Source organism: Balaenoptera physalus (assembly GCF_965194825.1).
Source record: "Balaenoptera physalus genome assembly, chromosome: 9".
NCBI classification, from domain to species: Eukaryota; Metazoa; Chordata; class Mammalia; order Artiodactyla; family Balaenopteridae; genus Balaenoptera; species Balaenoptera physalus.
In genome coordinates this window covers 17,333,104-17,358,116 of record NC_138888.1, presented here as the reverse complement: position 1 = coordinate 17,358,116, position 25,013 = coordinate 17,333,104, and the positions used below count along the sequence as shown (strand labels likewise).

General features: G+C 39.3%; 1 protein-coding gene and 1 pseudogene across 4 annotated transcripts in view; both read left to right on the top strand.

Moving 5' to 3' along the window:
- SASH1 (SAM and SH3 domain containing 1) overlaps window positions 1-25,013 on the top strand; it is a 251,572-nt gene that overhangs the window by 181,034 nt on the left and 45,525 nt on the right. For all 3 annotated transcript variants that reach the window (XM_082474432.1, XM_082474431.1, XM_082474433.1), the window contains exons 7-8: window positions 2,280-2,392; window positions 9,614-9,715. In XM_082474432.1, the coding sequence (XP_082330558.1) occupies window positions 2,280-2,392; window positions 9,614-9,715 (215 nt within the window). The remainder of the gene's footprint in view (window positions 1-2,279; window positions 2,393-9,613; window positions 9,716-25,013) is intronic.
- Window positions 2,402-4,698, top strand: LOC309666553 (lanosterol 14-alpha demethylase pseudogene; annotated as a pseudogene). Its single transcript has one exon. The product of its transcript is annotated as a lanosterol 14-alpha demethylase pseudogene (transcript).

Genomic DNA, 25,013 nt, shown 5'->3' with positions numbered 1-25,013 from the left:
GAAGCCTGGGCTGCTAATCTAAATGGTTGCTGTAAGTTAGAATAAGTCATTGCATGTGCCCATACGCTGTGCAGCCTTTCTGACATTCCTATCATTACTTTAAGACTTCATCCCAGTGGGGTTTTTTTTTCTTTTTTTAAATCAAAGAAATCAAAATGGAAAGAGTTCGCAGTCCTTTCTTTTATAGATCTGGCAGCAAGGGCCAAATCTTTCCTTTTCTCAGTCACATCAACCTCAGGGAGATCTTTACTGGCCAAGATGGGCCCTAAAATGGTCCAGAAAGTCTTAGCATTTGTGAGTTTTGGACCCTCCCCCCTGCCCTGCCACTTGGGGCCTTTGCAATCTTCTGAACTTCTGATGCTTTTCTGTGGCAGGGACAGTTATGGGGTTGTTACCCCTGGAAACTCTGTCTAATGGGCTGACATCATGGGAATTTGCCCGGGCTGCTTTGTGAAGGCAGTCCTGCCCTCCTCTTAGCTGTGTCTTTTGTTGTTGTTTATATAGTAAGTAAATATGTCATCCCTTTGAGGCGCAGTTATATAATTTATGCTTCTCCAGTATTCAGACAGGGAGGGGAAACGAAGCTACTTCCAGATTCCAGTCTGGCTGGATAAGGTTATCATTAGATGAACATTTTTAGTTGCTCACCACTGACACGACTTTATTTTCTTTTACAAAATCTTGGTGTCCTAGCCTGTGCAGAATGCTTCTCCAGTTATTCCTACACATGGAAATGAGAAAAATGGACACAGTGTATGTCAGTGGCACACCTGGGTTCCTTGGCAGCCATCAGTGGGCTTATTTAAGTTGTCCTGCTGTGAGAGTTATTCTTAAGCATTCCCAGTTTTTCCTTTTGAGACACACCCAGCATCACTTATGATTCAAAGTAAACCTTGGATTCTAACAAAGTCTTATTTAGAAAGAAGGAAAAGGCGAAAGAGAGAGAAAGGGATGGAGGGAGGAAGCCAACAGTTTACCGGCTCACGTGGATTTCTTTTTAAACCCAGGCAACTCTCTCCACCACTCCCCTCCACCACTGGAGGCGAGGCAGATATATAATGGTTCAAAGCTGCAGGCTCTCCCCTCCCCTGGCACACACCATTACTCTTCCCACACAAGGGGCTGAGTGGCGAAGGGCACTTGAGTGGTGTTTCTGGGCTGATTGATTACAAAATGGAAGTGAGATAAGGAAACACAGGGGAACATAAATTCCAAGGTAGGTCCTGAGTGAAATGGGTTCCCACAAGTCTGCAGCCAGACTCATTCGGTCCATCCGTCTATACCGCGGGCAAATGAAACTAGAGCCGAGCCTCCTGATGGCACTGATTCTAGTAAGGTGTGTATGGGAACAACAGGGTGGAGGAGAAGGATGAGGGGTGAGAACTCCGGCTGCGCATGACAGCCCACCTTCACCGACACACTCTCCGCACACGCTGATCAAAGGCACATACGCTGACGTGGCTCACGTATATGAGACGTGATGGCAATTTTGCTTTTCAAGAAAACACTTTCAAAGGATCCTAACTGAGGGATTCTCTTTCCCTCTGCAGTTCTGGCTGCCTTCAGTTTTGAGCTAGAAGTCGAGTTCCCCTCACAGTTTGGAAACATATTTATGAGAGTGATACTTTCAGATATATACATAGATAGTACCTTCCTTCTAATGATCTCCAGATGTTTCACACCTGAGATGAGATTTATTTGCGCGTGTCCCCTGAGGAACAGCAGTCAATAGATTAGTAGGGATCTAGGCTTTCACCAGGATGCAGGTTTTGTTCTGCAGCAGACGCTGTGACCTTCAAGTTCTCTGTCGTGAAAGAGGGTTTCCTCTTCCTCCTCTGCAAAAACATCTTGTTCATGTTTGAAATGGAAGGACGGCGAGAACCTTCAGCCAAAGGAGCCTTGGAGTGCTTGTTCGCTCTAGTCGGGTCTTTAAATTAGGTCTCTGCCTCACCTGTCACTCCAGACTCCCTGTCAGCCTTCTTCCAAAACTCCTCCCCTAGACCCTCCATCACAAAAGCTCTGATCATTTTGAAGGATTTGTTTCCATGGTAACATCCATTTGTTCTTGGAGCTTGTTTCCGAGTGAGGTAGGCTCACTGGCTTCCTAAAAAGCAGCGCATTCCTGGTCCTGTGGCTCCATCAGTAACAGTGCTAGACGGTGCGCCTGAATTACATCCTTCTCTAGTCCCAGATGACAAGCCTTCAAGACTGGCATCCTGTTTTATCTTTTTTATTTTCTTCTTCAACTGTTCCTATTGTTTTTCTTCTTCGATCTCTAGGAGAAGATGTGGGTTATGTTGCAAGCGAGATAACAATGAGTGACGAGGAACGGATTCAGCTGATGATGATGGTCAAGGAAAAGATGATCACCATTGAAGAAGCACTTGCTAGGGTAAGAGTGCAGATGTTTGGTTTTCGTTTGTGAGCACTGGACCTCCTGACATTGAAAAATGTTGGGGGATTGCTACAGACTGAATGCCTCCACCCCAACCCCCCACCCCCCCAAATTCATATATTAAATCCTAATGCCCAAGTCATGTTATTTGGAGGTGAGGCCTTTGGGAAGTGATTAGGTCATGAGGGTGGAGCCCTTATGAATGGGGTGAGTGACCATGTAAAAGAGGCCCCAGTGAGCTCCTTTACCCCCCTCCGCTGTGTGAGGACACATGCTGTCTGTGAACCAGGAAGTGGGTCCTCACCAGACACTAAATCTGCTGGCACCTTGATCTTGGACTTCCCAGCCTCCAGAACTGTGAGAAATTTCTGTTGTTTATAAGCGACCCGGTCTATAGTGGTTGGTTATAGCAGCTTAAACAGACTAGGACAGGGACATCAAAGGGTATAGGAATATACTGATAAGATTGATAATGATAAATTACTAAATAACCACCAAAGAAAAAGTAAATACAACCATTATAAGCATTAGTCCTATAAGATGCCTTCAACAAACTTTGACTAACCTAAAAGTCAAGCTTTATCTATAAACCTTAAACTTTTGCTTACTTTCATTTCTGAGTAGATATTACAGTTTATTGTGTCATATTTTTTTGCTCTGAGTTAAATTAAGCACTGAAAGAAGCCTAATTAACCTCTAGGACACTGGAGTAGTGTCTGTGATAGCAAGACAGCAATTCTTAAGAGATGTCCTGCTTTGTTGTTGCCCAGCTAACTGGCTGATTAATTCTTGGATTCTGACTTTGAATACTTGGTTCGGGATGGTGTAGACAAGTCATAAATTAGGCAGGTTTAGAACTTTCAAGTCACTAAGGAATCATTGAACAAGTTATGACTTTACCATTAAGCAGAATCTCTAAGGTCTGAAACCTTGAAACAGTGACAGACATACTTTAGTTTAGTATACCTGACTCTAAACCTCAATAGTTTTAAAAAAAAAAAAGTTTAATTTGTTGCTGAGACAATGCTGGAAAAAAAAAAGCGCTTGAAGGGAGTGGGAGGTGGGACCTGTAGTGGGAGACCTGAAGGCCAAAGTCTCCACCAGATGCCCATCTGCCAGCTTCTCTCACTCTGTTGATTCGGAAGAGCAGAGGTGATCTTGCCTCCAGCGTCTCTGGGGACTGAAGCAGTGCCCAGGCAACGATGGAGCAGGTAACAGGTGGCAGGGTCTTGTCCATGCTGCTGATCACCTGCGCCTGCCCTTCACCCTCAGTCTGGTCTCCCTGCTCCACCATGCCTTCAGCCACCCCGTCGAGCTGCCAGCTAGGGCAGAAAGTCCACCAGACATCTCTCCAGTGCCATTCCTTGAGCATGTCATAGCACCTGAAAAAAGTCCAACTGAATTCCCAGAAAATGCATATGAGAAACACGGACCTGTATTAATTTTACCATGGTAGGCAAGATGTTTACTTACGTTCTGGTGAGTGATGCTGCTATGTTGCTGTTTTTAATTGTAAATTTGAAGATCTAAATGCAGAAGATGTCTGCAGGCATCTGACACCATCTGTGTTTGGAAAGGGAGTTGCATAGGATGTATCTAACCCAGTTTTCCTGGGGCAGAAGAAAATGTTAAGTGTCCTTAACATAGTCAACTTGAGGTAGCACGTTTCTATAATTGAAAAAGAAACAAAGGAATACTTTCAAAGTTGGGGAGAAAAAAATTTGTTTGATGCTCTTTCTGAGCTGATAATTTTAACAGCTAGCCATTGTTTACATGGAAAGGAAATCAGAAGTCAACTCCATGAAAAGGTGGCACAGCTGTATACAGGTTGGATGGAGGTTTTAGCCATGGAGTCTGTCTGTTGCCAGGCTGGCTGCCTTTGCCTAATTTTAGGATGGAGCTCATCAAGACATCAATAATATTTTCTATAAGGCAATCCAGAAACACAGATTAAAGAAAAAATTGATGACATTCTCCAAACTTTATTAGATTCTGCACACAAAGGTGGGTGTCCTTTGACAGATGATGAAGTAACAGGGAAGCTTGTTGGTCTGCTCTTGGCAGGGCAACATACATCCATGGCTACTAGTGTCTGCATGGGCTTCCTTTTAGCCATTGAGAAAACACTTCAAGAAAAACGAAGGATCTCCCTCCTTTAACTTATGATCAGCTCAAGTATCTAAAATTTATTTGATTGCTGTATAAAAGAAAGATTAAGAGTTAGACCTTCTGTAATGACCATGATAAGAATAGTCCTTCAGGGCATCAGGCATGTGTTTCTCTCACTGTCAGTCAGAGTCTAAAAGACCCATAGGTATTTAATGCTTTCATGTTACTAAAGAATTATTTTAATCTGTTTCAGGTGGCTGTCTAATTCTGTTTTATAAGACATTCTATAAGAGGTTAAAACATTTGCATTTTGAAATTTTTATGCGTTTTTACATTCAGTGTAGCTAAGGAGGAACTTGGAAGATAATGTTAATTAGCTATTCCACTGCACTTTTTGTATTTGAATTTTCTGAAGTTATGCCCCTTAAACAGTTTATTTACATAAACTAGCTAGTAAATATTTGCGGTGTTCAGGGCACTGACTTGCACAGCCCTTGGGGCACATGGAACACAATTCAGAGTTCGTTAGACACTAATGTACTTTGATATATATTTCAAAGATTCAAACATTTTTTTTTTTTACCATAAGTTCACATGCTGCCATTTGGACACAATTAACATACTGTGATCATTTTACCATTGTTCAGATAACGTTGCATAGCCTAGTGCTTTTCTTTTACAGTGTGAGAAATTCAGTTCTGAAGACTGTGTGTGCAGGATGTTGATGTGGTCCCTGTAAGAAATACTAGGGTTGGTCTTGATTTACCAAGAAGATGTAATATTTTCTTTTTCTTTGACTTGTTAGGAATATAATAACTTGTGTCCTGATTTGTTACACGTCATATTTTTGCAACATTAATGAATTTAAATGAATTAATTGGAAAGTTTGGGGAAAAAAAAAGACCCATATAGGATGTCTAGACTTTAATCCTGATAGGACAACCCAGCATCAGTTTGCCTGTGTGTCATTTGGAGCTGAGTGTATCCCCCAATGCGTCGTTGCATTTGGGAAAATTTTGCCTATGTTCAAATGAATACAATTTGGTCCACTATGCTTTGTTTATATGAATTTGGTCTCACTGCTGAGTATTTTCCCTCTGTGAAGTATACAGCTATGATTCACATTCCTGAAAACCCAGTTGTCAATACAAAGATGAAAATGAAAAAGGCTGCAAAGAACTAATATGTGAAACACCATTGTCAGCTGCAAAAGCATTTGAAGAGAATGAAGTTTACAAGATAACTCTGTGTACACAGTGTGTACTTTTAAAAGACAGCAGCTTAACTTATGATTTTTATATTTTATTAACTGAATAGTTCCATCAAATCTAACGGCATTTCAAACATTTTCTAGTGGTTTTATGATGGATACTTACTCTGTATGCTTTAAGGAGTCCGGCACACTGGTTAAAAAAATTGTTTAGGGAGATCTAGAGTATTAGCGTATTCTAGACAACACAGTTTACAGGTGCTATTTTTAAGACTGTTCATAGCTCTTGGTGAGTAAGTTTAGGGTATTCAAATGTTGGACTAGTTCTGCAAGGTATAGAAAGCCCATGAGACACTTGGAAGCTACAGGTTATTAATTTATCTGGGTAATTTATGTGGTGTGTGTGAGATTGGGAGGGTAAGGAATAAACTCACTTTTAAAGCTTTGCGTAAAGGAGGGCACTATTGTTTTGGAATGATGGCACTCAGCCATGATGGAGCTGTGTTGTTGAAAAATATGTCCTTTGACATTTTAATTGGAAGCAGTGTCTAAGGAAATTGAGAGAGATTTATGACCATGATTTAATAATCATGTTCCCTAAAAAATAATGTAAGTATCAATATTGATACTAAACAGTTGCTCATGTAATTTGACCTAATTACTAAATATTATGTATTTATCCACCTGATAAATATATGCTGGGTTCCACAAGGTCACATCTGTGTGAAAGTCCAAAATAAAGTCCTTGTGGGATTTGAAAAACAAAAACAAAAAACTTGATGTTTGTCACTGGCTTGACTGATGTTTTGGCATGGTGAGCTTTTCTTAATGCCAGCTGTCTTACATCAGGTTCCCTAGAAGCAGAGCCTGAGATGTGGATTCTTGTGCACATGATTTATTGAAGAAAAGCTTTCAGAAGAAACCTGTAAGTGAGAGAGGGAAGCAGGAGAGGCAGAGGAAGAAGCTGGACAGAGATGTGATTTCAGGAGAAGTCTAGTGTCAGCCTCAGCCTGATCTCACAGGGAGGGGTGGGGAGCTCTGGAAGGTGAATTGCACGTGGAGTTTGTCCTGCCAGAGAAAAAGAGGCTGAAAGCTGATTGGGGAGGAGGGAACAGCCTTCTAGGCATCTGTGGGGAGACAATGCCTGTCAACCACGGATAGTTCTCCTGAGAAGGGTATATAGATGTGAGTCCATATCTACAGTAATTGGGAAATCAGAGAACAGTCTTTTAAAGAGTCTGGGCATCTGGTATACCAGAGCACAAGATTATGAGCTGAGAACCTATATAAATTATTTCCTTGTAGCAGGTATTGTGCATCAATCATAGGAATGTGGACAGCTAGAGAGGCTCATGGAGAGAGTCCATAGGAGAGCAACGAAGTGATTGAGGGTTTTTTTTAAATAGGTCTCTTGGGTTGGAATCAGAAAGGATTTATCTCAGAAAAGAAGCAGAAAAGAACTTATTCACTGTCTTCAAGTATATGAAGGGTTATTAGACAGTACATCTTTAGGATATACTGCACAGTGTTTTGTTTTCATCTCTACTGAGGAGAGCATAAAAGGAAATGAATGAAATCGCAGCTGGAGGGGATTTAGATTAAATATAATAGAAATGTTCTTTATAATAACTGCTCTTAGAAATGGAAACATTTTAGAATCTCTGTCCATAAAGGTCTTTAAGATAGAATATGCATTAACCTACTGCAGATGGTCATTCCTCTAAGAATCATGTCATAAACTTCAAGTGTGGGAAAACTATGAGACTAGGGAAAATAAGATATGAAGGTAGACAGATGGACAAACAGACTGACACCCACACCCACACTTTAAAATGTCATTATTTTAAAACTTCCAGAATTAAACTAAAACTCTATAAATTTGCTTTAAAATACACAAGTTTCTCAAATGAACATCATCAGTTGTCTTTGGGAGCAGAGTGGAATACAAAAATGTGATTATGTAAACAATAACCAGGGTTTTTTCATTGTAAAATGCACTTTAAAAAATTGTTAGAGATCCTGGTTTTTTTTTTTTAATCAGGAAGTTAAAAAACAAGGTAAATTTGGATAGAGCACAAATCGAATCTTTATCAGTAGAAGCACACGGGGAATTCCCTGGCAGTCCAGTGGTTAGGGCTCTGCGCTCTCACTGCTGAGGGCCCGGGTTCAATCCCTGGTTGGGGAACTAAGATCCCACAAGCTGTGCAGCCAATAAATAAATAAATGAATTTTTTAAAAAAAGAAGAAGCACATGTACTCTTAGGTACCAACGTAAATGATGGAAATGGACAGATAACAAAAGAAAAATATTAAGTCTGTTTACGATTGACTAGTGAAGAATTTGTTTTGTTTTCCTAAAGATGAAGATTTTATTTAGTGCTTCCTAGAAAGTAGAGCAGAGACCCTGAGAAAACAAATGATAACCCCCTTTTTCAGAGGCAGCTATTTCGATCATACAGGAAGAATAATGCACTTCAGAAACCAATATATCTGGAAAGGAAGAGCATTCTAATATGTCACTTAAATGTATTATAGAGATTAGAACAATATTAATCCCCCTAATATACTAGAAAGATTAAAATAATATTAAGCACCTGCATAGCAAAAGTTCAAATACCTGGAGTTGATGTGAACTTTGAGCTCTCTCTTATCTGAAACCACAAGGGTGATAATAATACCATCATAAAAAGTCTGTTGCATGGGTACAGTATACTAAGAGCTTTGCTGCATTATCTTACTTTATTCTGGTAATAGTCCTGTGATATAGTTTATTGTCATCCCGTTTTCCAGGTGAGGGAACTGAGGCACAGAGAGGTTAAGGAATTTGCCCAAGGGCTTCCAGTTATTTGGGAGCCCTTACCTGTTAATCGTACTGTCTGCCTCCCCCTCATCCATTGCCTGTCACAAGTATGCACAGCAAAGAACTTCATAGTAGAAATAATGCTTTGGAAAGTTGCTTTTTCCTAGAGGAGTGGCATTGCCACGTCCACACAGCTCCAGTGGAAAAGGACGGTCCTGGCACCATCTCCTGGGCTGTCAGGTCAGATTGTATCTGCTTTCTGGTGTCTTGATTCATGGAACATGATTTGATCGATGTCTTAACTTCATATCCAAAAACTGTTTTATAACAGAATTTTAATGCTGTGACAACTTAATTGTATTCCGCACAGAGTTAAATTTTTATGTATTTTATGAAAACACACCTGGAACTTCTCACATTGGCCATTCTGAAAGATCTTTCATCTAATTCTGCTAGGTTAAATTTGTTAATTTTCTGTAATATTTCATTTTGTCCTTCTGTGTTTTTCAAAAAGTAGGAACCTAGTTTTTAAGCCCGAACTTTAAATGTCTCTGAACATATTCTAGATATCTAACTGCTAGTTTCCTCTCATCCATAAGATCCCCAATAAATCCCATAACATTTGTTAGGTGATAACATTGAACTGGTAACATGAGGCAGTCTAGAACAAAACAAGCAAGCGATTTTTAAAAATCAGTTTCAGGCTTCCACCTCTGTTTTACTAAAATGTCCTTAGTCTACACATTTTGTCTTCCACAAAGAAAGGTAATCCAAAGGTCAAACTACAGACAATTTGTGTTATCGAACTTCTAATTGAACTGATAAAGGTGTTTTGATGTTGGAAGATGTTGGAGAAGGAAAATCAAGGTTCTTTTTGGAACACAAAATACAAAGAGTCCGTTGTGTCTCTTGGCTTGATTTAGATGAAAACCTGCAGGGAAGGACGTGTTTCTCCTTTCATTTGGGTGACCCTTGTCTTTGGCTGGCATTTAGTCACCAACAGTGGTGCGAAGAAGGTGCCCAAAGGATTCATTCTGCTGCTTGGTAGACAGCCTTGGCCATCATTTCCATTTCAATCTTCCATTTTCTCTTGTTGCAGCTCAAGGAGTATGAGGCCCAGCACCGGCAGTCAGCTGCCTTGGACCCTGCTGACTGGCCAGACGGCTCTTACCCACCATTCGATGGCTCATCAAACTGCAATGTAAGTTTGCTGTCTCTTTGAGCATCTTAACCACTCCTACTAAAAAGGGACAGCCTACACAATTTCAGCCTTTAGACTTCTTTGTGCAGTCACCAACTCCCACCTGGATCTGGAAAGAGGTGTCTCTTCTGACGTGTTATTCTTTTCTTTACCTGGTAGCTGGGACAGCGCTATTCATGCTGGTTTTTTTTTTTTTTTTTAATTGAGGTAAAGTAGACACAACTTAAATTTTACCATTATAAGCATTTTAAGTGTTCAGTTCAGTGGCATTAAGTACATACACATTGCTGTACAACCATCTTCACAACCCACTTCCTGAACCTTTCCATCATCTGAAACAGATATTCCATAACCATTAAACAAGAACTCTCCATTCTCGCCTCACCTTCCCCAACTCCTTTCCTTCTGTGTCTGGTTTATTTCACTTAGCACCATGTTTTCAAGACTCGTCCCTGGTTTATTTCACTTAGCACCATGTTTTCAAGACTCGTCCACATTACAGCTATACTAGAACTTCATTCCTTTTTATGGATGAACAATATTCCACTGCATATATATACCACATTTTGTTTAATCATTCATCTGTTGATAGACACTTGGGTGTTTCTCCCTTTTGGCTATTGTGAATATTGCTGTTATGAACATTGGTATACAAGTATCTGTTTGAATCCTTGCTGTCAAATCCTTTCCGTATATACCTAAGAGTAGAATTTCTGGATTATACGGTAATTCTATATGTAACTTTTTGAGGACCTGCTATACTGTCTTCCACAGTGGCTGCTGCACCATTTTCCATTCCTGACAGCTGCGTGAAAGTTCCCATTTCTCCGCTTCCTCACCAACACTTGTGATTTTCCCATTTTTGATACTAGTCATCCTAATGGGTATAAAATGATATCATTGTGGTTTAGATTTGATTTCTCTAGTGTCTAATGATGTTTAGCATCTTTTTATGTACTTGGCCGTTTTTATACATTCCTCAGAGAAGTGTTTATTCAAGTTATTTGCCCATTGTTGAACTGGGTTTTTTGTTTTGCTGTTGGTTGTTGAGTTGTAGGAGTTCTTTATAGAGTCTGGATATTAATCCTGTATCAGGTACATGACTTGTAAATATTTTCTCCCATTCTATGAGTTGCCTTTTTACTCTCTTGATAGCGTCCTTTGAGGCAGGAAAGTTTTTAATTTTGAAGTCCAATTTACATTCGTTTTTGGTGTCATAACTAAGAAATCATTGCCATATCCATTGTCGTGAAGATTTTCTCCTATATTTTCTTTTAAGAGTTTATAGTTTTAGCTTTTAAGTTTAGGTCTATGACCCATTTTAAGTTAATGTTTGTATATCATATAACATATGGGTCCAACCTCATTCTTTTGTGAGTAGATACCTTGTTTTCCCAGAACCACTTGTTGAAAAGACTGTCCTTTCCCCCATTGAATGATCTTAGCACCCTTTTTGAAAATTAATTGACCATATATGTGAGGGTTTATTTCTGGGCTCTCTTATTTTATTTCTTTGGTTTATATGTCTTTCCTTTGCAGGCATCATACTGTTTTGATTAAGATAGCTATATAGTAAGGTTTGAAATTGGGAGGTGTGAGCCCTCCAACTTGGTTCTTCTTTTTCAGGTTGTTTTAGCTATTAAGGTCCCTTGAGATTCCATACGAATTTCAGGATGGGTTTTTCTATTTCTGTGAAAAGTGCCATGAGATTTTGATAGGGATTTTATTGAACCTGTAGATTGATTTGGGTAGTATTGTCATCTTAACATGAAGTCTTCCAATCTGTGAACACAGCTATTCTTCCATTTATGTCTTCTTGAATTTCTTTCAGCATTGTTTTGTAGTTTTCAGTGTACAAGTCTTGTCTCCTTGGTTAAGTTTATTTTTAAGTATTTTATTCTTTTTGATGCTATTATAAATGAAATTGTTTACTTAATTTCCTTTTTGAATTTTTTATTGCCAGTATATAAAGATGGAACTGATTTTCCTGTGTTGATTTTATATCCTGCAACTTTGCTGAATTTCTTTATTATCTCTAACAGATATGTGTGTGTGTGTATGTGTGTATGTGTGTGTGTAAAATCTTTAGCGTTTTCTACATATAAGACCATGTCACCTGTGAACAGAGGCAATTTTTCTTCTTCTTTTCCAGTTTTGATGCCTTTTATTATTCATGCTATTTTAATGTGACCAAAACATGGCTTCTCAGGAGTTCCACCAAGATCATAGGAATTAGAATTCCAGAGTTTCAGATAGACATTTCATGGTGCTATCATCAAACTGCGTGGAGTGAGAATGGAGGGAGTTAACCTTTTTCATCTATTACGCAATTTTTTTTTTTTTTTTTTTGGTTTTCAAGATTCTGTTTATTTGAGTAGTTTGCAGCTACTATGCAGTTGTTTTGTTTGTTAGGTCCTCTCTTCCTTAAAGTCTGGAAGCAACTCTACCTCCATTTCTTTAGACTCTTGTTTCCTCTTGTCAGTGCTCCATATAGCCAGTCATCTTTCCAAAACATACATCTCTTCTTACATTCATGTGTTTCAGAAAAGCCTGATGGTTTTCCAGTTTTACAAGATAAATTCCAAACTTCTTGGCACACTCAAGACCCTCTGTGATCTGGCCTCAATCAATTTCTCTACTCCCATCTGTCACCCGTTGCTCCAGTAGGTCTCCACTCCATCCACATTGGACCCTGAATGCCTTACTGATCATACCTTGTATTTTCACACTCTCTGCTTTTAATTTGTGCATTTCCTCTACGTAAAATGTCTTCCTGCAAATTTTTCCAGGTAAAAATCTATGCATCTTTCAAGGTGAAGTCCAACTGCCACCTCCTCTGAAACTTTAGCATCCTCAAGTGTATTTTTATAGCTTCCTGTTCTGTGCTTTGTTAAACTAGCTTGCTATGTGAAACCTAACAGTTATCCTGGAGTATCAGAATTAATTGTATATATTTCAACCTCCATGGAAATTGTGAGCTCCTTGAGCAAGAAAGGCAGCTGTATTATCTTTGTGTCTCCAGTGAGTGCCTAACTCAGTGTTCAGCTCATATAGCCTGCTTGAGAAATATTCAGTGAACAAACTTGTATTTGAATGGTCATCCTTCCTGGCTGCTTTAAGAGCATGTTTTATGTCTTGAGACTATAGACTCAGTCTTTACACTTCTTTGCATCTAAGTAACAAATGATGGCATATCATTAGTAAATATAACCCTCCCACTACCTTCTTGTCCCTGATTTCCTGAATCAAACACCAGATTCCATTGTAGCTAAAACAAACAAATAAACAAAAAACCCAAAGGATTATTAATTTGAAAGCTCTGCCTGGTTTGCTTTTGTGTGGAGGGGACTGAGATGTTACCATTTATAATAATAAATGTGTCATATGCTAGCCAGCAGCATGTCCTGGGACCATGAGGTAATCAAAGGAACCATGTCCATGGTTTTCACTGTGCCTTTTGGGGTCTCTTATCCCCTAGTTCTAACATAATATAAATGTAAATCATGAATCCAAAGAATCATGAAGAATAAATATCGTAACTCAGGACTGATGTGATTCAAACCCAACTCGGGGGAGAACACATTGCCTCAGTTGTCCATAGTGGGTCTTTTAGTGTCCGTCTCACTGGATACTGTCCTGATTAATAGCATCTGAGTCAAGGGAGAGGTTACAAGACTTTATCCATTCAGAGAAACAGGCCTGTAGTAAAACCTCACATACTTAGATGGTAAGGAGAGAGGCTTATCTCATTTAGGAAAAAGTTACTATAAATAGAGTACTGTAGGCATTTTGAACAAGCTGCTAAGAAAGTATTATATAAAGTATTGGTTTGTTGAACCCCTTTCAGAGGATAAATCACAACCATCACCTTGATATCAGCTGACAGAATGAAATGGGTACTTCATTTTTTTTTTTTTTTTTTTTTTTAAAGGCAAGCCCTGAGAATGGAGCTTTTTTATTTATTTATTTATTTATGGCTGTGTTGGGTCTTCGTTTCTATGCGAGGACTTTCTCCAGTTGCGGCAAGCGGGGGCCACTCTTCATCGCGGTGCGCGGGCCTCTCACTGTCGCGGCCTCTCTCGTTGCGGAGCACAGGCTCCAGACGCGCAGGCTCAGTAGTTGTGGCTCACGGGCCCAGTTGCTCCGCGGCATGTGGGATTCTCCCAGACCAGGGCTCGAACCCGTGTGCCCTGCATTGGCAGGCAGATTCTCAACCACTGCGCCACCAGGGAAGCCCGAAATGGGTACTTCTTAAAAGTTGGGGGGGCATTCGTTCTCTTGAGCATTTCTTTGTTCATTTAGGAGGCATCTGTGGAGCTTCTGCAGAGCGCTTGCTATGTGCTAGGCTTCATGCCAGGTATCCAGGTTACAAAGGTGAAGGAGAGAGAGAGGCCCTGCCCCAGTGGAGTTTACCCTGCAGTGCAGAGGTTAAAATTAGCCTCACACGTGCTCACACAGACTCACGTACATGGTTACATTATTAACTCCTTATAAACTGTTTCTTCTTAGACGGCTCAAAAATAAACTCAGCCTTTCCTAGTTGGAGGGAGGGCCAGGGGTACGATATGCTCCTTCCACTTCCAGCGCAATTTCCCAGAAGCTCTAGAATGACTTGTCTTTTTTGCTGAAAGATGTAGGTGAAGACAGTCTAGTCAGCAGTGGAGAGAGTTTTCTGAAGAAAGGCTGTTTACTCTGTGTATTTTGCTAGCTGCCTTTGTGCAAACACCCCACACCCGTGTTCAGTCACGCTGTTCATTACTGCGTGGTGATGAACCGTTGGCACCGAAGTTTGCTTGTACTTGATTGTGATCCCGATGTACGTGACACTTGCCCCTCTTACCGTGACTTTGGTCTGTCCCATGTTTTCCTGGAGACTCAGCAAGAAACTCCATCCAAAATATTCCTTCTTACTGATGCTCCATTTGCCTACTAGCAGGGTAATTAATTTCAGATAATTCCCACTGTGTCCTACTCCAGCTGCCTTGGGTTCGGTGCTTTGATTATCTTTTGTGCGAGGGCCAGGGCTTTTCAGCTTTCTATCGATTCTTTTCTATACTGAGATGCAAATAGCCCACTGGCCATAGTGGGGAATGCCCAGGCCATGAAAGTTGCAGAGATCATAAGGCCTTTGTCACCAGACCTCAATGCCTATATTGATGCCTGTCGTGCTTTAGGGTTTCATTTGCATTGATTCATAGGCTTCCCCCACCCCCAGAACTGGCATTCGATAATTGCATGTTGCTTCACAATAAATCCATATTCACATTCTCAGTTTCCAAGAGTATTAAGTACTAAAGATAGTTACCAGGGGAAGTGAAAAATAGCTTTCTCTTTGCCAGAGGGGAATCAGTTCTCTGCTGTTTTTCATTAATAACAAACTTCTGTTGTGAGTGTTAGAGTTTTTAAAAAGAATTTCTGGTTGAGTACTTAACTGGATTCCTTGTTAAACATCTGAACGTTTATTTTAATATTTTTCATTTTATTTTAGTAACTTTTGTTTTCCTTCGCCTCCTGCAGGGGAAAGGTTGTAAGAGTTCTCATTTTAAGCTTTCAGCTTTGTGCGTTGAGGTTCAGTTTACCTTCTGATTAAGAAAATGTTTAAAGAAATTGTGCTGTCTGTCTTACTGGGGTTTAAAGTTTTTTTACTCAAGGCGTACATTTTAGTAAATCATAGTTTTTGTTTTTACAAAACTGGTAGGTAAGAGTTGGTGATCTGTACCTGAAATACTTGCAGTGAACTCTCTTTCCGAAAAATGTCAAATTGTAAATTATTTGATTATGATGCTATTCAAATTATTTTTTTAAATATATAATATATAAAGAAATATTAAAGCAACAACAAGGACAGTAAAGCACCAGAGCTCTTAAGAGTCCATTGCAGACATCTATTTTGGTCACGTTTAATTGTTTCACTTCATACAAACTGTGTTCCAGAAAAAGTTGGAATTATGTTTCTGTATCTGGAGCTCCTTACCAGGGTGAAGCAACTATGGTGAAATGTTTTGTGACGTGAATTATTTTGTAAAGCAAGTCATCGTTTCATAATTGATCACTTTTACATTTGGGGAAATATTAGAGTTGGGAAATATTTGTGCAAAGAGTGCTATGTTATCACTGTGGTGTTATAATAATACCTTACATCCATATGTGCATCTCTGCATAACCTTTCATTCCAATTCTGAATATAGCTTTGCCACTAACCTGGGGAGCCATGTGGTTGAACTGTGTCCAGATTTGGGGTAACAAAGACACAACATCAGGTGGTCATTTCTTCCACTTTTTACAAAATACTATTTTAAGTGTTTCCCTGATTGAGGACTTTCAAGGTCGCAACTAAAATATCCCCATATTGTTGGCATGATGCAAGACTGTTAAATCTTTTGGGGGCTTTCTAAAATTATAAACCATAAACTTGGCCCTCACCAGCAGGTGGTTTTTACTGAGGCTTTTCGGGGTCATTTCACCTGCCTCAATTACAGCCATTGTCTTCCAGCCAGAAGATTCAGGTCTGTTGTTTTGGAAGAAGAGGTTGCTATAGCCTTAGTCTAATCTAGAACTTTCTAAAAGGTAGTTTGCTGAAGGCCAGGAGAGCATTCCACAAAGTTACTTTTTTAGTGGTTCTCGGGGTGAACGGCCTAATTTCTATTACGGCCAAAGAAAAGATGGGCAATTTAATCATTTAATACAGAATGTGGTCAGAGAACAGAGCTCATGCTCATGGGGTGTTCCTTTCGGGGGCAGAACGATGCTTCTGCTTGTCCGAGAGACGTCTGTAAATGCAAGGTGCTCTTTTTAGAGTCCAGGAGTCTGGGTTGAACCAGATTTTTTAAAACTTGGCTATTCTTAAATATAATTAATAAAGTGAAAATAATTCTTATTTTGAATAGGTTTCTTTTACTAGGGTGGACTTCTAGACAATGCCTATAAGTTAAGATGTATCAGAAGTTTTATTTTTATATTGCAAAGGTGTTAAAGGAAAATAGAAACCAATATTACTAGCTTTGTTGTTTGGGGAAATCTGATTCCCAAACAACATTGTCATTTTTTTAATGACAACGCACGATGAATTTACAGAATTGTCTTCCACCTATAGATAGTACCAGCGTTTTTTTTAAAATAAGATTTTCATATTTTTGCTGACTTTGGGTAAATATTTATTGGCTGCATAAACTATGTGAAGGTTCACATAGACCTTAGTATTAAAGTTGACATTATAGGTCCAGTAAAGGTATCTTTATGTAAATGGTTGACCTTCTTTCTACTGTCTTGCTCTTATATTATTGGTTTTATAAGGAAATTTAAGAGAGAATAGATTCCAAGCATAAAAATAACTTACATTACTGAATGTAAGTTACTGTTTGCTTTTAATCGTGTTATGTTTTCTTTGAATCTCTCTTCCTAAAGGATTTTTTTTCATAACAACATATGGGTTTCAGCTGAAAAGGGTTCTCACTGGCAAGGTAAGTTTTGATTTGTGGCTAGGAAATGATTCTGCTTGTTGTAGCTTTAATTCTTATGCTAGCTAGGTTTAAATACAGCATGGTTGGATGTGTGCTTTGGCTCTTTATTTCTTGAACAGAGGAAGAGCTTTACTCAACTCATTTGACTTCTAATTTGACCAGGAGAAAGAGTAGAAGTATGGCCTAGCGTTAATTTGCCAGAGAGCTTTTTTACCCTGTTTGCTTGGGCTAGCATGTTCATGCCATGCTATGTTACACTGTGTCAAAAAAAGGAACACTTTTCTAAATCTTTCTAAATATAACTATGGCAAAAATAACTCTTATTGATTCAGGTCTTTTAATGCGTACTTGAAGCCTTGAGATGATTATAAAGACTTTCATAGATACCTTCTACAAATTTCTTTTTTATTTGGCTGGGTGGGAAGAGGAAGAAATATTCCTCTTAATTTTAACAAAAGTAATTTTGAAATGAAAATGATAGTAAAATATAGACATATTAAAATTCTCTTTAGAAGAGTAGACGTAATGATTCTTTAGACCTGTAGCTTCTGGAGAGACTAGAGACAAAATCAGTCCATTGGAATAACATGTGTCCCAAAGTCTTGTGAGAAAGGTGACTTTTGCTCTCACTGGACGTAAACTGACCAAGAACTGCTGCTTAGATGACTTCTTGTCATTTATTCCACACCACCCTCTCTCCCCAGCCTTGTCCCCGGGAGAAGGGCCAAAGTTTGAGGCGTGTGTTTGCTGTGAGTCCCTTGAGATCATCATCTTTAAACAAAGTTAGACAGGAAGGAGGTTCTGGCCTCGGGAAAGCCAGGCGTTTGCCCGGTGAGGGGGCTGGTTAAAGCGCACAGATGTGAGTCAGACTTTGGGTCCAGATCCCAGCTCTGCCACCTATTAGCTCTGCATCTGAGGGCAAGTTGTTTCATCTCTTTGTGCCTCAAAACTTGGGCCAAGTGTATCTACCTCACACGGGTGTTGCAAGGATTAAATGGCACCAAGTAAATACCCAATGAACGCCAGCCTCTATTGCTTATGTGACGATCTTCTACCTCGCCATTAACTGTCATTCTTAAAATACTGGAGTTCCTGTCAAAAGTTTTATTTTTGTACATGCCATTAACATGGCAGCAGCGCTTCTGCTTTTGCATATTACGGCAGACAGACTGGAGTTGTCAGAACAAGCTTAATGTAAATAGTGTGTGTTTAATTGGTTATGTTTTTACCAAACACATAATCAGTGTATTTTCTGTTTCAGAAGGTATAACTGTCTGTGGGCTTAGGAACGGGTCTGGTATGATTTCAGTAACATATGTGGCCTTAGGATTACAGTTTGGGAAAAATAAACACTAATCGTATTGAAATTACCTAGGGCCATGTAGTGACAATGAGGTGTGGGCTTCCATGCCCGTTACGTTGGGAGCTGCTCTTACAGCAGGCCCAGAAATAGTTGGAAATTTGGCTCTTTGCACCTGGCAAACCAGCCAGGTATCAGTACACGTCTATCTTCACTGGTTTTGTATGGTCACAGGGAGTTGAGAGCGCTGCCTGCACACCCTCCTCAACACATCAAGGGCCACGTGAACAAAAGTAAATAACGACAAAATATCCAGATACAATATAATCTGAGGGTTATGTAACCTATTGTTATCACTTTTAAAATTTAAGTTAGTTTTCGGGCACATTCTGGTCTGTTATTTCTTTTCTTTTCTTTTCTTTTCTTTTTTTAAGATTTTACTGTCACCCTGAGCTTCATCTTTCTTTCTTTCATTTTTAAATTTTTTTGGTCACACTGTGTGGCTTGCGAGATCTTCGTTCCCTGACCAGAGAATGAACCTGGGCCCTCGGCAGTGAGAGTGTGGAGTCCTAACCACTGGACTGCCAGGGACTTCCCTGTTGTTTCTTTAATTAGGTCGAACCACGTGAACTGGAAATATTAGCTTTTGACCTTAAAAATAGCAGTCTCATTTGTCCAACCTTATACGTAAATACCAAACAGGATCTACGACATTTACCCTAGCTAGCTGATTATATCTAAATACAGATATTTGTAATATAATATGGGTTAAGGATTGGCATTTAGATTTGCAATGCCAATTTCTTACTTCACTTTTGGGATGAACCTTAGGGAGCTTGGGGTAAGAGAGGATTTCCATTACTTGTTTAATGATAGTGATTCATCACATGTTCATTCCTCATTAAATCATTTGCCCTGGTACCAAATCTTATATAATGGATGGGTTGGAGAGAGACCCAGGTCCTATCATGGTTCATGAGTCGGATCCAGACTGAGGGCCGCTTCCAGCCTAAGCCAACTTACTGACGTCATGGACTGCCCATCACTTGTTCAGAGTCCGTTTGAACTGTCAGTCACTGTATCAAAACTCTTAGAACTATACCCAGTCATCAAGGACATTCATCTAGAAAGCAATATTTTAACACAACCAAATTCTAATTCAAATTCTAATTATTCCCAGAATAATTTCTGTAGAAATATCCCTTTATTCTCTTCTCTGTCCCTTTTCCTTTCCCTCTTTGTATCACACCATCTCTCATCCCTTGTTGATTGTACTATTACTAGTATAATTCTAATAACATTGCATAATTAGTTCCTACAAGGACACTTCTTGCCCTGTGCTTTTGAGCCAGAGTGTAGGTGAAAGAATGCCATCTTGAACATTCTTTTACTCATTCATTGTGCAAACATTACTAAGTACCTACTATAGGTCAGTCCCTCTACACAGGAGTTTATACTTGAGAAGAAGAGACAGACAAGTGGATAGCCTGGTTGGGGCCTTAATTGGAATATTTCTACCGAGTGTGTGAAATATGCACAGAAAGTCCATTAAGCCCCAGTGAGGAGAGTGTGGAAAGCCCAGTGAAGGTGACTGAAACTGAGCAAGAGTTCACCAGGAGGAGGAAGAGAAACCTGTTAGGTAGAGGGAGCAGCAAGGCCAGTGGCTTAGGTGAATAGGTGGGTAAATCTTCAAACTTGGGTCATATGAGAAAATGGATTTAAATAATAAAGTTTTTCTCAGTATCAATATTTTGACTAATACAGTATTGATTCTTTTCTTTGCTCATTCTTATTTATAAATTGGCTCTGTAATAGGTTGTTTGGTTCCTTATGACTGCAATTTGTTTTGTTTTTTGTTTTTAATTGAAATATAGTTGATTTATAGTTATGTTAGTTTCAGGTGTACAGCAAAGTGATTCAGTTACACACACACACACATACACACATTTTCAGATTCTTTTCCATTATAGCTTATTATAAAGTATTGAATATAGATCCCTGTGCTATACAGTAGGTCCTTGTTTGTTATCTGTTTTATACCTAGTAGTGTGTATCTGTTAATCCCAAACTCCTAATTTATCACCCCCACCCCTTTCCCCTTTGGTAACAATAAGTTTGTTCTCTGTGTCAGTGATTCTGTTTCTGTTTTGTAAATAAGTTCATTAGTATCATTTTTTAAGATTCCACATATAAGTGATATCATATGATATTTGTCTTTTTCTGTCTGACTTACTTCACTTAATATGATAATTTCTAGGTCCATCCGTGTTGCTGCAAATGGCATTATTTCATTCTTTTTTATGGCTGAGTAGTATTCCACAGTATGTGCATATATATATATGCCACATCTTTATCTGTTCCTCTGTCAATGGACATTTAGGTTGCTTCCATATATGATTGCAGTTTTAAAATTTATATCATTTGTGTTTTTCATCTTGTCTTTGAGGTCTCATTTAATTGAATTCATGTTCTTCTTTAATTATTTTATAGAGAGAAGCAACTGTTAGGAATTTCTTCCTGTTCCTTGAGTTATATTTTCTTCTGATAGAGAGATGGGATCAAAAGATAGAATCATTGTGTTTGTCCATGCCTTTTCTCTCTCTCTCTCTTTTTCCCCTTGTTATAGTTTGTTTGAGTAGTTCTCATGCATTTCTTTTCACTTTGATCATGCTTGGGTAGCTCAGGTCACATTTTCTGTTTGTGCTGATATAATGAAGATTACTTTTTGACCTGTTTGCCATGCTGTCAGACAGTGGAGTGTTTTCCTTCCTTTATTTTGTGATCCATTCATGTTTGTTATTGCTATAGCCTAATGTAATAGCTGGGGAAGTGGGAAAACCCAACCGAGGTGGAATGTGGTCTTCATTGGGATACCTGGGCTCGGCTTTCTCTCTCCTAAGAGTTTGTTAAATGTGCGGCATCACTGTTCACGTTGCTTGCTTAAGAGTGGGGGAACGGGTACACCAGAGCCAGTCTGTCTTTAATTTATTCCTCCAATTCCTGGTGAATTTCTAGAGGCTTCATTTCAATCAGGATCAGCCTTACCATTGACTTTCCGTCTTTTCACTCATTACTCTCCTGAAGCAATTTCTGCTTCTCTTAGATCAGAAAAAGATAAAGAAGGCCACACAGTTTTCTTCCTTTTCTGTGGGTCTTCAGGAATTTTTTTTCTTAGCTTGATCACGGAGTTCTCAAGTTTAATATATTAGGTTATATACTTTTGTTTGGATGCTCTTGGTGGAGTATTTTTGCCAGTTTTTAGTAATTGTGCTTTGTAGGACACTATTGCTCATTTTGTTAGTTGTGGGAAGGATATTCTGTGGTTTAGTTTTCAGCAGTCATCATGACCTGATTGTTTTGCCAGTTAGATGACCACAAACAATTTTTCTAGCTCCAATTGATTCATTTTCTGAGCCAGTGAATCAATTGGGGCCTTCTGATCACAGCCATCAGGTGAATGTGTTATTCTTTGTGTTTATAGAAACACAAAGACAGGCTAAGCTGTCTTCTATTTGGAAGTAAATTTGCTTATTATTCATTCTACAAACATAAGGAGAAGTGTGTTAAGGTTACACATAGATCGTGACTCTGGGAGTTACCTTCGGCCCATCTGCCTCCGTCTTCAACAGATGCCCGTGCTGATCAGTAGCCTAAGCTTGGGTTGGAAGGAAGAACTTGGTGTCCGCACCTTCCCTCCGTTGCCTTGCAGGCTCCATCAGTTCTCTGTATTCCTACATCGTCGTGTGCCTAGGCAAGGTTGTTTGGCGGCCGTGTCCAAGAAGTCATCGTGCCTGATCCATGAATCAGTCAGTCTAAGATGCCATAAAAGTAATGTGACTTTGCAAACACCACCCAGTCTCTTGGGAGACTTAGCGCTTCTGGGATGAAAACTTCCATCAGCTCCAGAAACTAGAGCCTCAAAAGCGTATGTAATTGCCCTACTTGGCAGTCCTGTTCTGAATCATCCTTTTTCCATGGCACGGGCTATGTGAGAATCGAATACACTTGGGAATGAGTGGGTTTGGTGTTTTGCTTTAGCTCTTAGTGTGCCTGACACCATAGGTTTGTTTTGGGTAACACTCCCCCACTCTTTACAGAGGGGCCTGTAGAGTTAGTTGTTGACTACCTTCCCCTAACTTCTTTTTTATCTCAACTCACCTATTTTATATGACCAGCAGGGTTCTCTGACCTATGGGCAGGGTGACATAATCTCAAGCAGTAAAATCTTCCAAAGATTTACAGAGTGAAGGGGAAGTCGGTTCTTTTTCCTCCACTTAACCTCTCTCCTCCCCCAACTCCTTTCAGGAGAAGGAAAGGCATTTTCTCTTCTTCATGGAAACTTGCAGAATTGGGACAAGTGTGCTTACTTGTTATTCAAGTCTCCCTAGACGTGGCTGTAGGACTCCTGAGGTCTTATATTTTCTGGTTCCTTATAGGGAAAGTAGCAACATTATTTGGGGGTGATTAAAAGCAATTCAGAGTTCATGAGTTTTAAGAAAAAGAATAGAGTTTATTGTGGAATGTAGCATCCCTTTGCTGTTCCTTTGGTTTCGTAGTTAGTTTTTTAAACAGTTTCTTTAAGTGAATTAAGTGCTGACAAGCCTTTGCCTCTAGGGGATGGTAACATTACCTCAAATTCTCACATACTTTTTACAAGTATGAGTATCATGTAATTATCTTCTCCTCCTCTGTCTCCTCCTCCTTCTTCTTCAAATCTGGTGACAACTAGTTAATTTTGAAACTGCCAGAGAGATTATTTCAGTGTTACACTGTACCTCTGGGAGAAGAATGGAATTTCATCTTTTTTTCCATATGCTGACAAAAATCTCCTAATTTCAGAGGGCAATGATGTCACCAGCTAATGAGCAAAGTATTTCTTACTAAACGGATGAGTCCTCCCCTGACTCCTTTGTGAAATAAGGGAAAAAACCCCACAATGTGTTTCATAGTTTATATAGTTACTGCAATTCATAAACACTTTTTAAAGTAATTCTAGTAATTCTAGTAATTCTAAAGTAATTCTCTTCTTCAAAGAGTGAAACAAATTTTTCTATAAACACAAAGAATAACACATTAACCTGATGGCTGTGATCAGAAGGCCCCGGCCACAGCCGGACAATGATGACTGGTAGCTGATCTTGAACGTACCCAGCGGGAGCCGATATGCTGCCCCCAAGGTAGGGAGTGACCTTGAATGCATCACTTCTTGGACCAGTGGAGAGAGATCAGGCATGTTGGAGAGATTATGAAATCAAGTTTGGAGAAGAGGAGGGCCGTGAAGCTGTTGTTGATTGGTGTCACATGCTGTTTATAAAGGCAGCAGCAGCAGCTGAACTCTTCTTTGAGCGTCCAGATAGGCAGGCATCTAAGGTCAGCAGGAGCCACGTAAACACGGGACTTCTGGGCTCATATAGGGACATGGAAATGCCCCCAAAGCCATGGCGAGTGCCTGTCCCCTCACTGAAGCATGTCTCAGTTTCCCCAGCCAGAGGTGATTTCGCCCACTTCTGAATCCCTGTATCTCTTTGTTCCTCTTACCCATTTATCACAGTTGACTTACATTAATCGTATTTCTGAACTTCTCTTGGGGCATCTCTACCCCCAGACTTCTAGATTATAACCTTGGTAAGTCCAGGTAAAGCCACCTTACTCATATTGCGATTCCTTCTTCTTCCTAATGCCTCAAATCAGTACATCCCTCCATTGATTTCAATCAGGAAATATCTATTTATCGCAAATATAGATATGATCTTTAATTGTCTCAGTGGGGAAGAATATTGTAATGTTCAGTGTTGGCAGTTGTGTGAAGAAATAGGTACTCTTTTTATACTACTTGTGAGATTTTAAAATAATACAGTGTTTCTTCTGAGCAAATTGTTAATATGTATCAAAAGACTTAATGATTCGCCCATTCTTTACCCATCAGTTCAACAATCTAATCATTTATTCTAAAGAAAGAATGTATTAGATGCATTCGAAGTTTTACCACAGTGTTCATCGGAGTATATTTTACAATATTGAAAAATTGGAAACATGCAAATGTCCAATGATTGAGGATAGTATTTAAGTAAAGTATGGTGTACTTCTGTGTCTGAATACTATTGAATCATTAATGTATTGTCATATTTTATTTTTTGAATATTTGTTGATGTGGGGAAATGTTCAAAACACATTAATTTTTAAAAGCAAGTATAAAACAGTTTGAACAGTGTACATTGAGGGCCCCAGGGTTTCTCTAAAGGAAACATTAAGAGGCAGCAGTGTGGCTCAGAGGGCCACAATTTTAAGCGGGCACTTTGTTTCTATTTACACCTGTGTTCATGTGAGGGAGGCTTTGGGTACCTTGTTAGTAACTGTGGGGGGGTGGAACAGCTAAAGATCACAAGGTCATCCTTTTTTTGTTTAAAAGAAAGTAACATAGAAGTGTATTGTGTGTGTGTGTGTGTGTGTGTGTGTATGAAGATATAAACCAAAATATTACTAATTTTTCTGATTAGGAAGATATAAGTATTTCCTTTCTCTTTTTTTCTGTATCTGC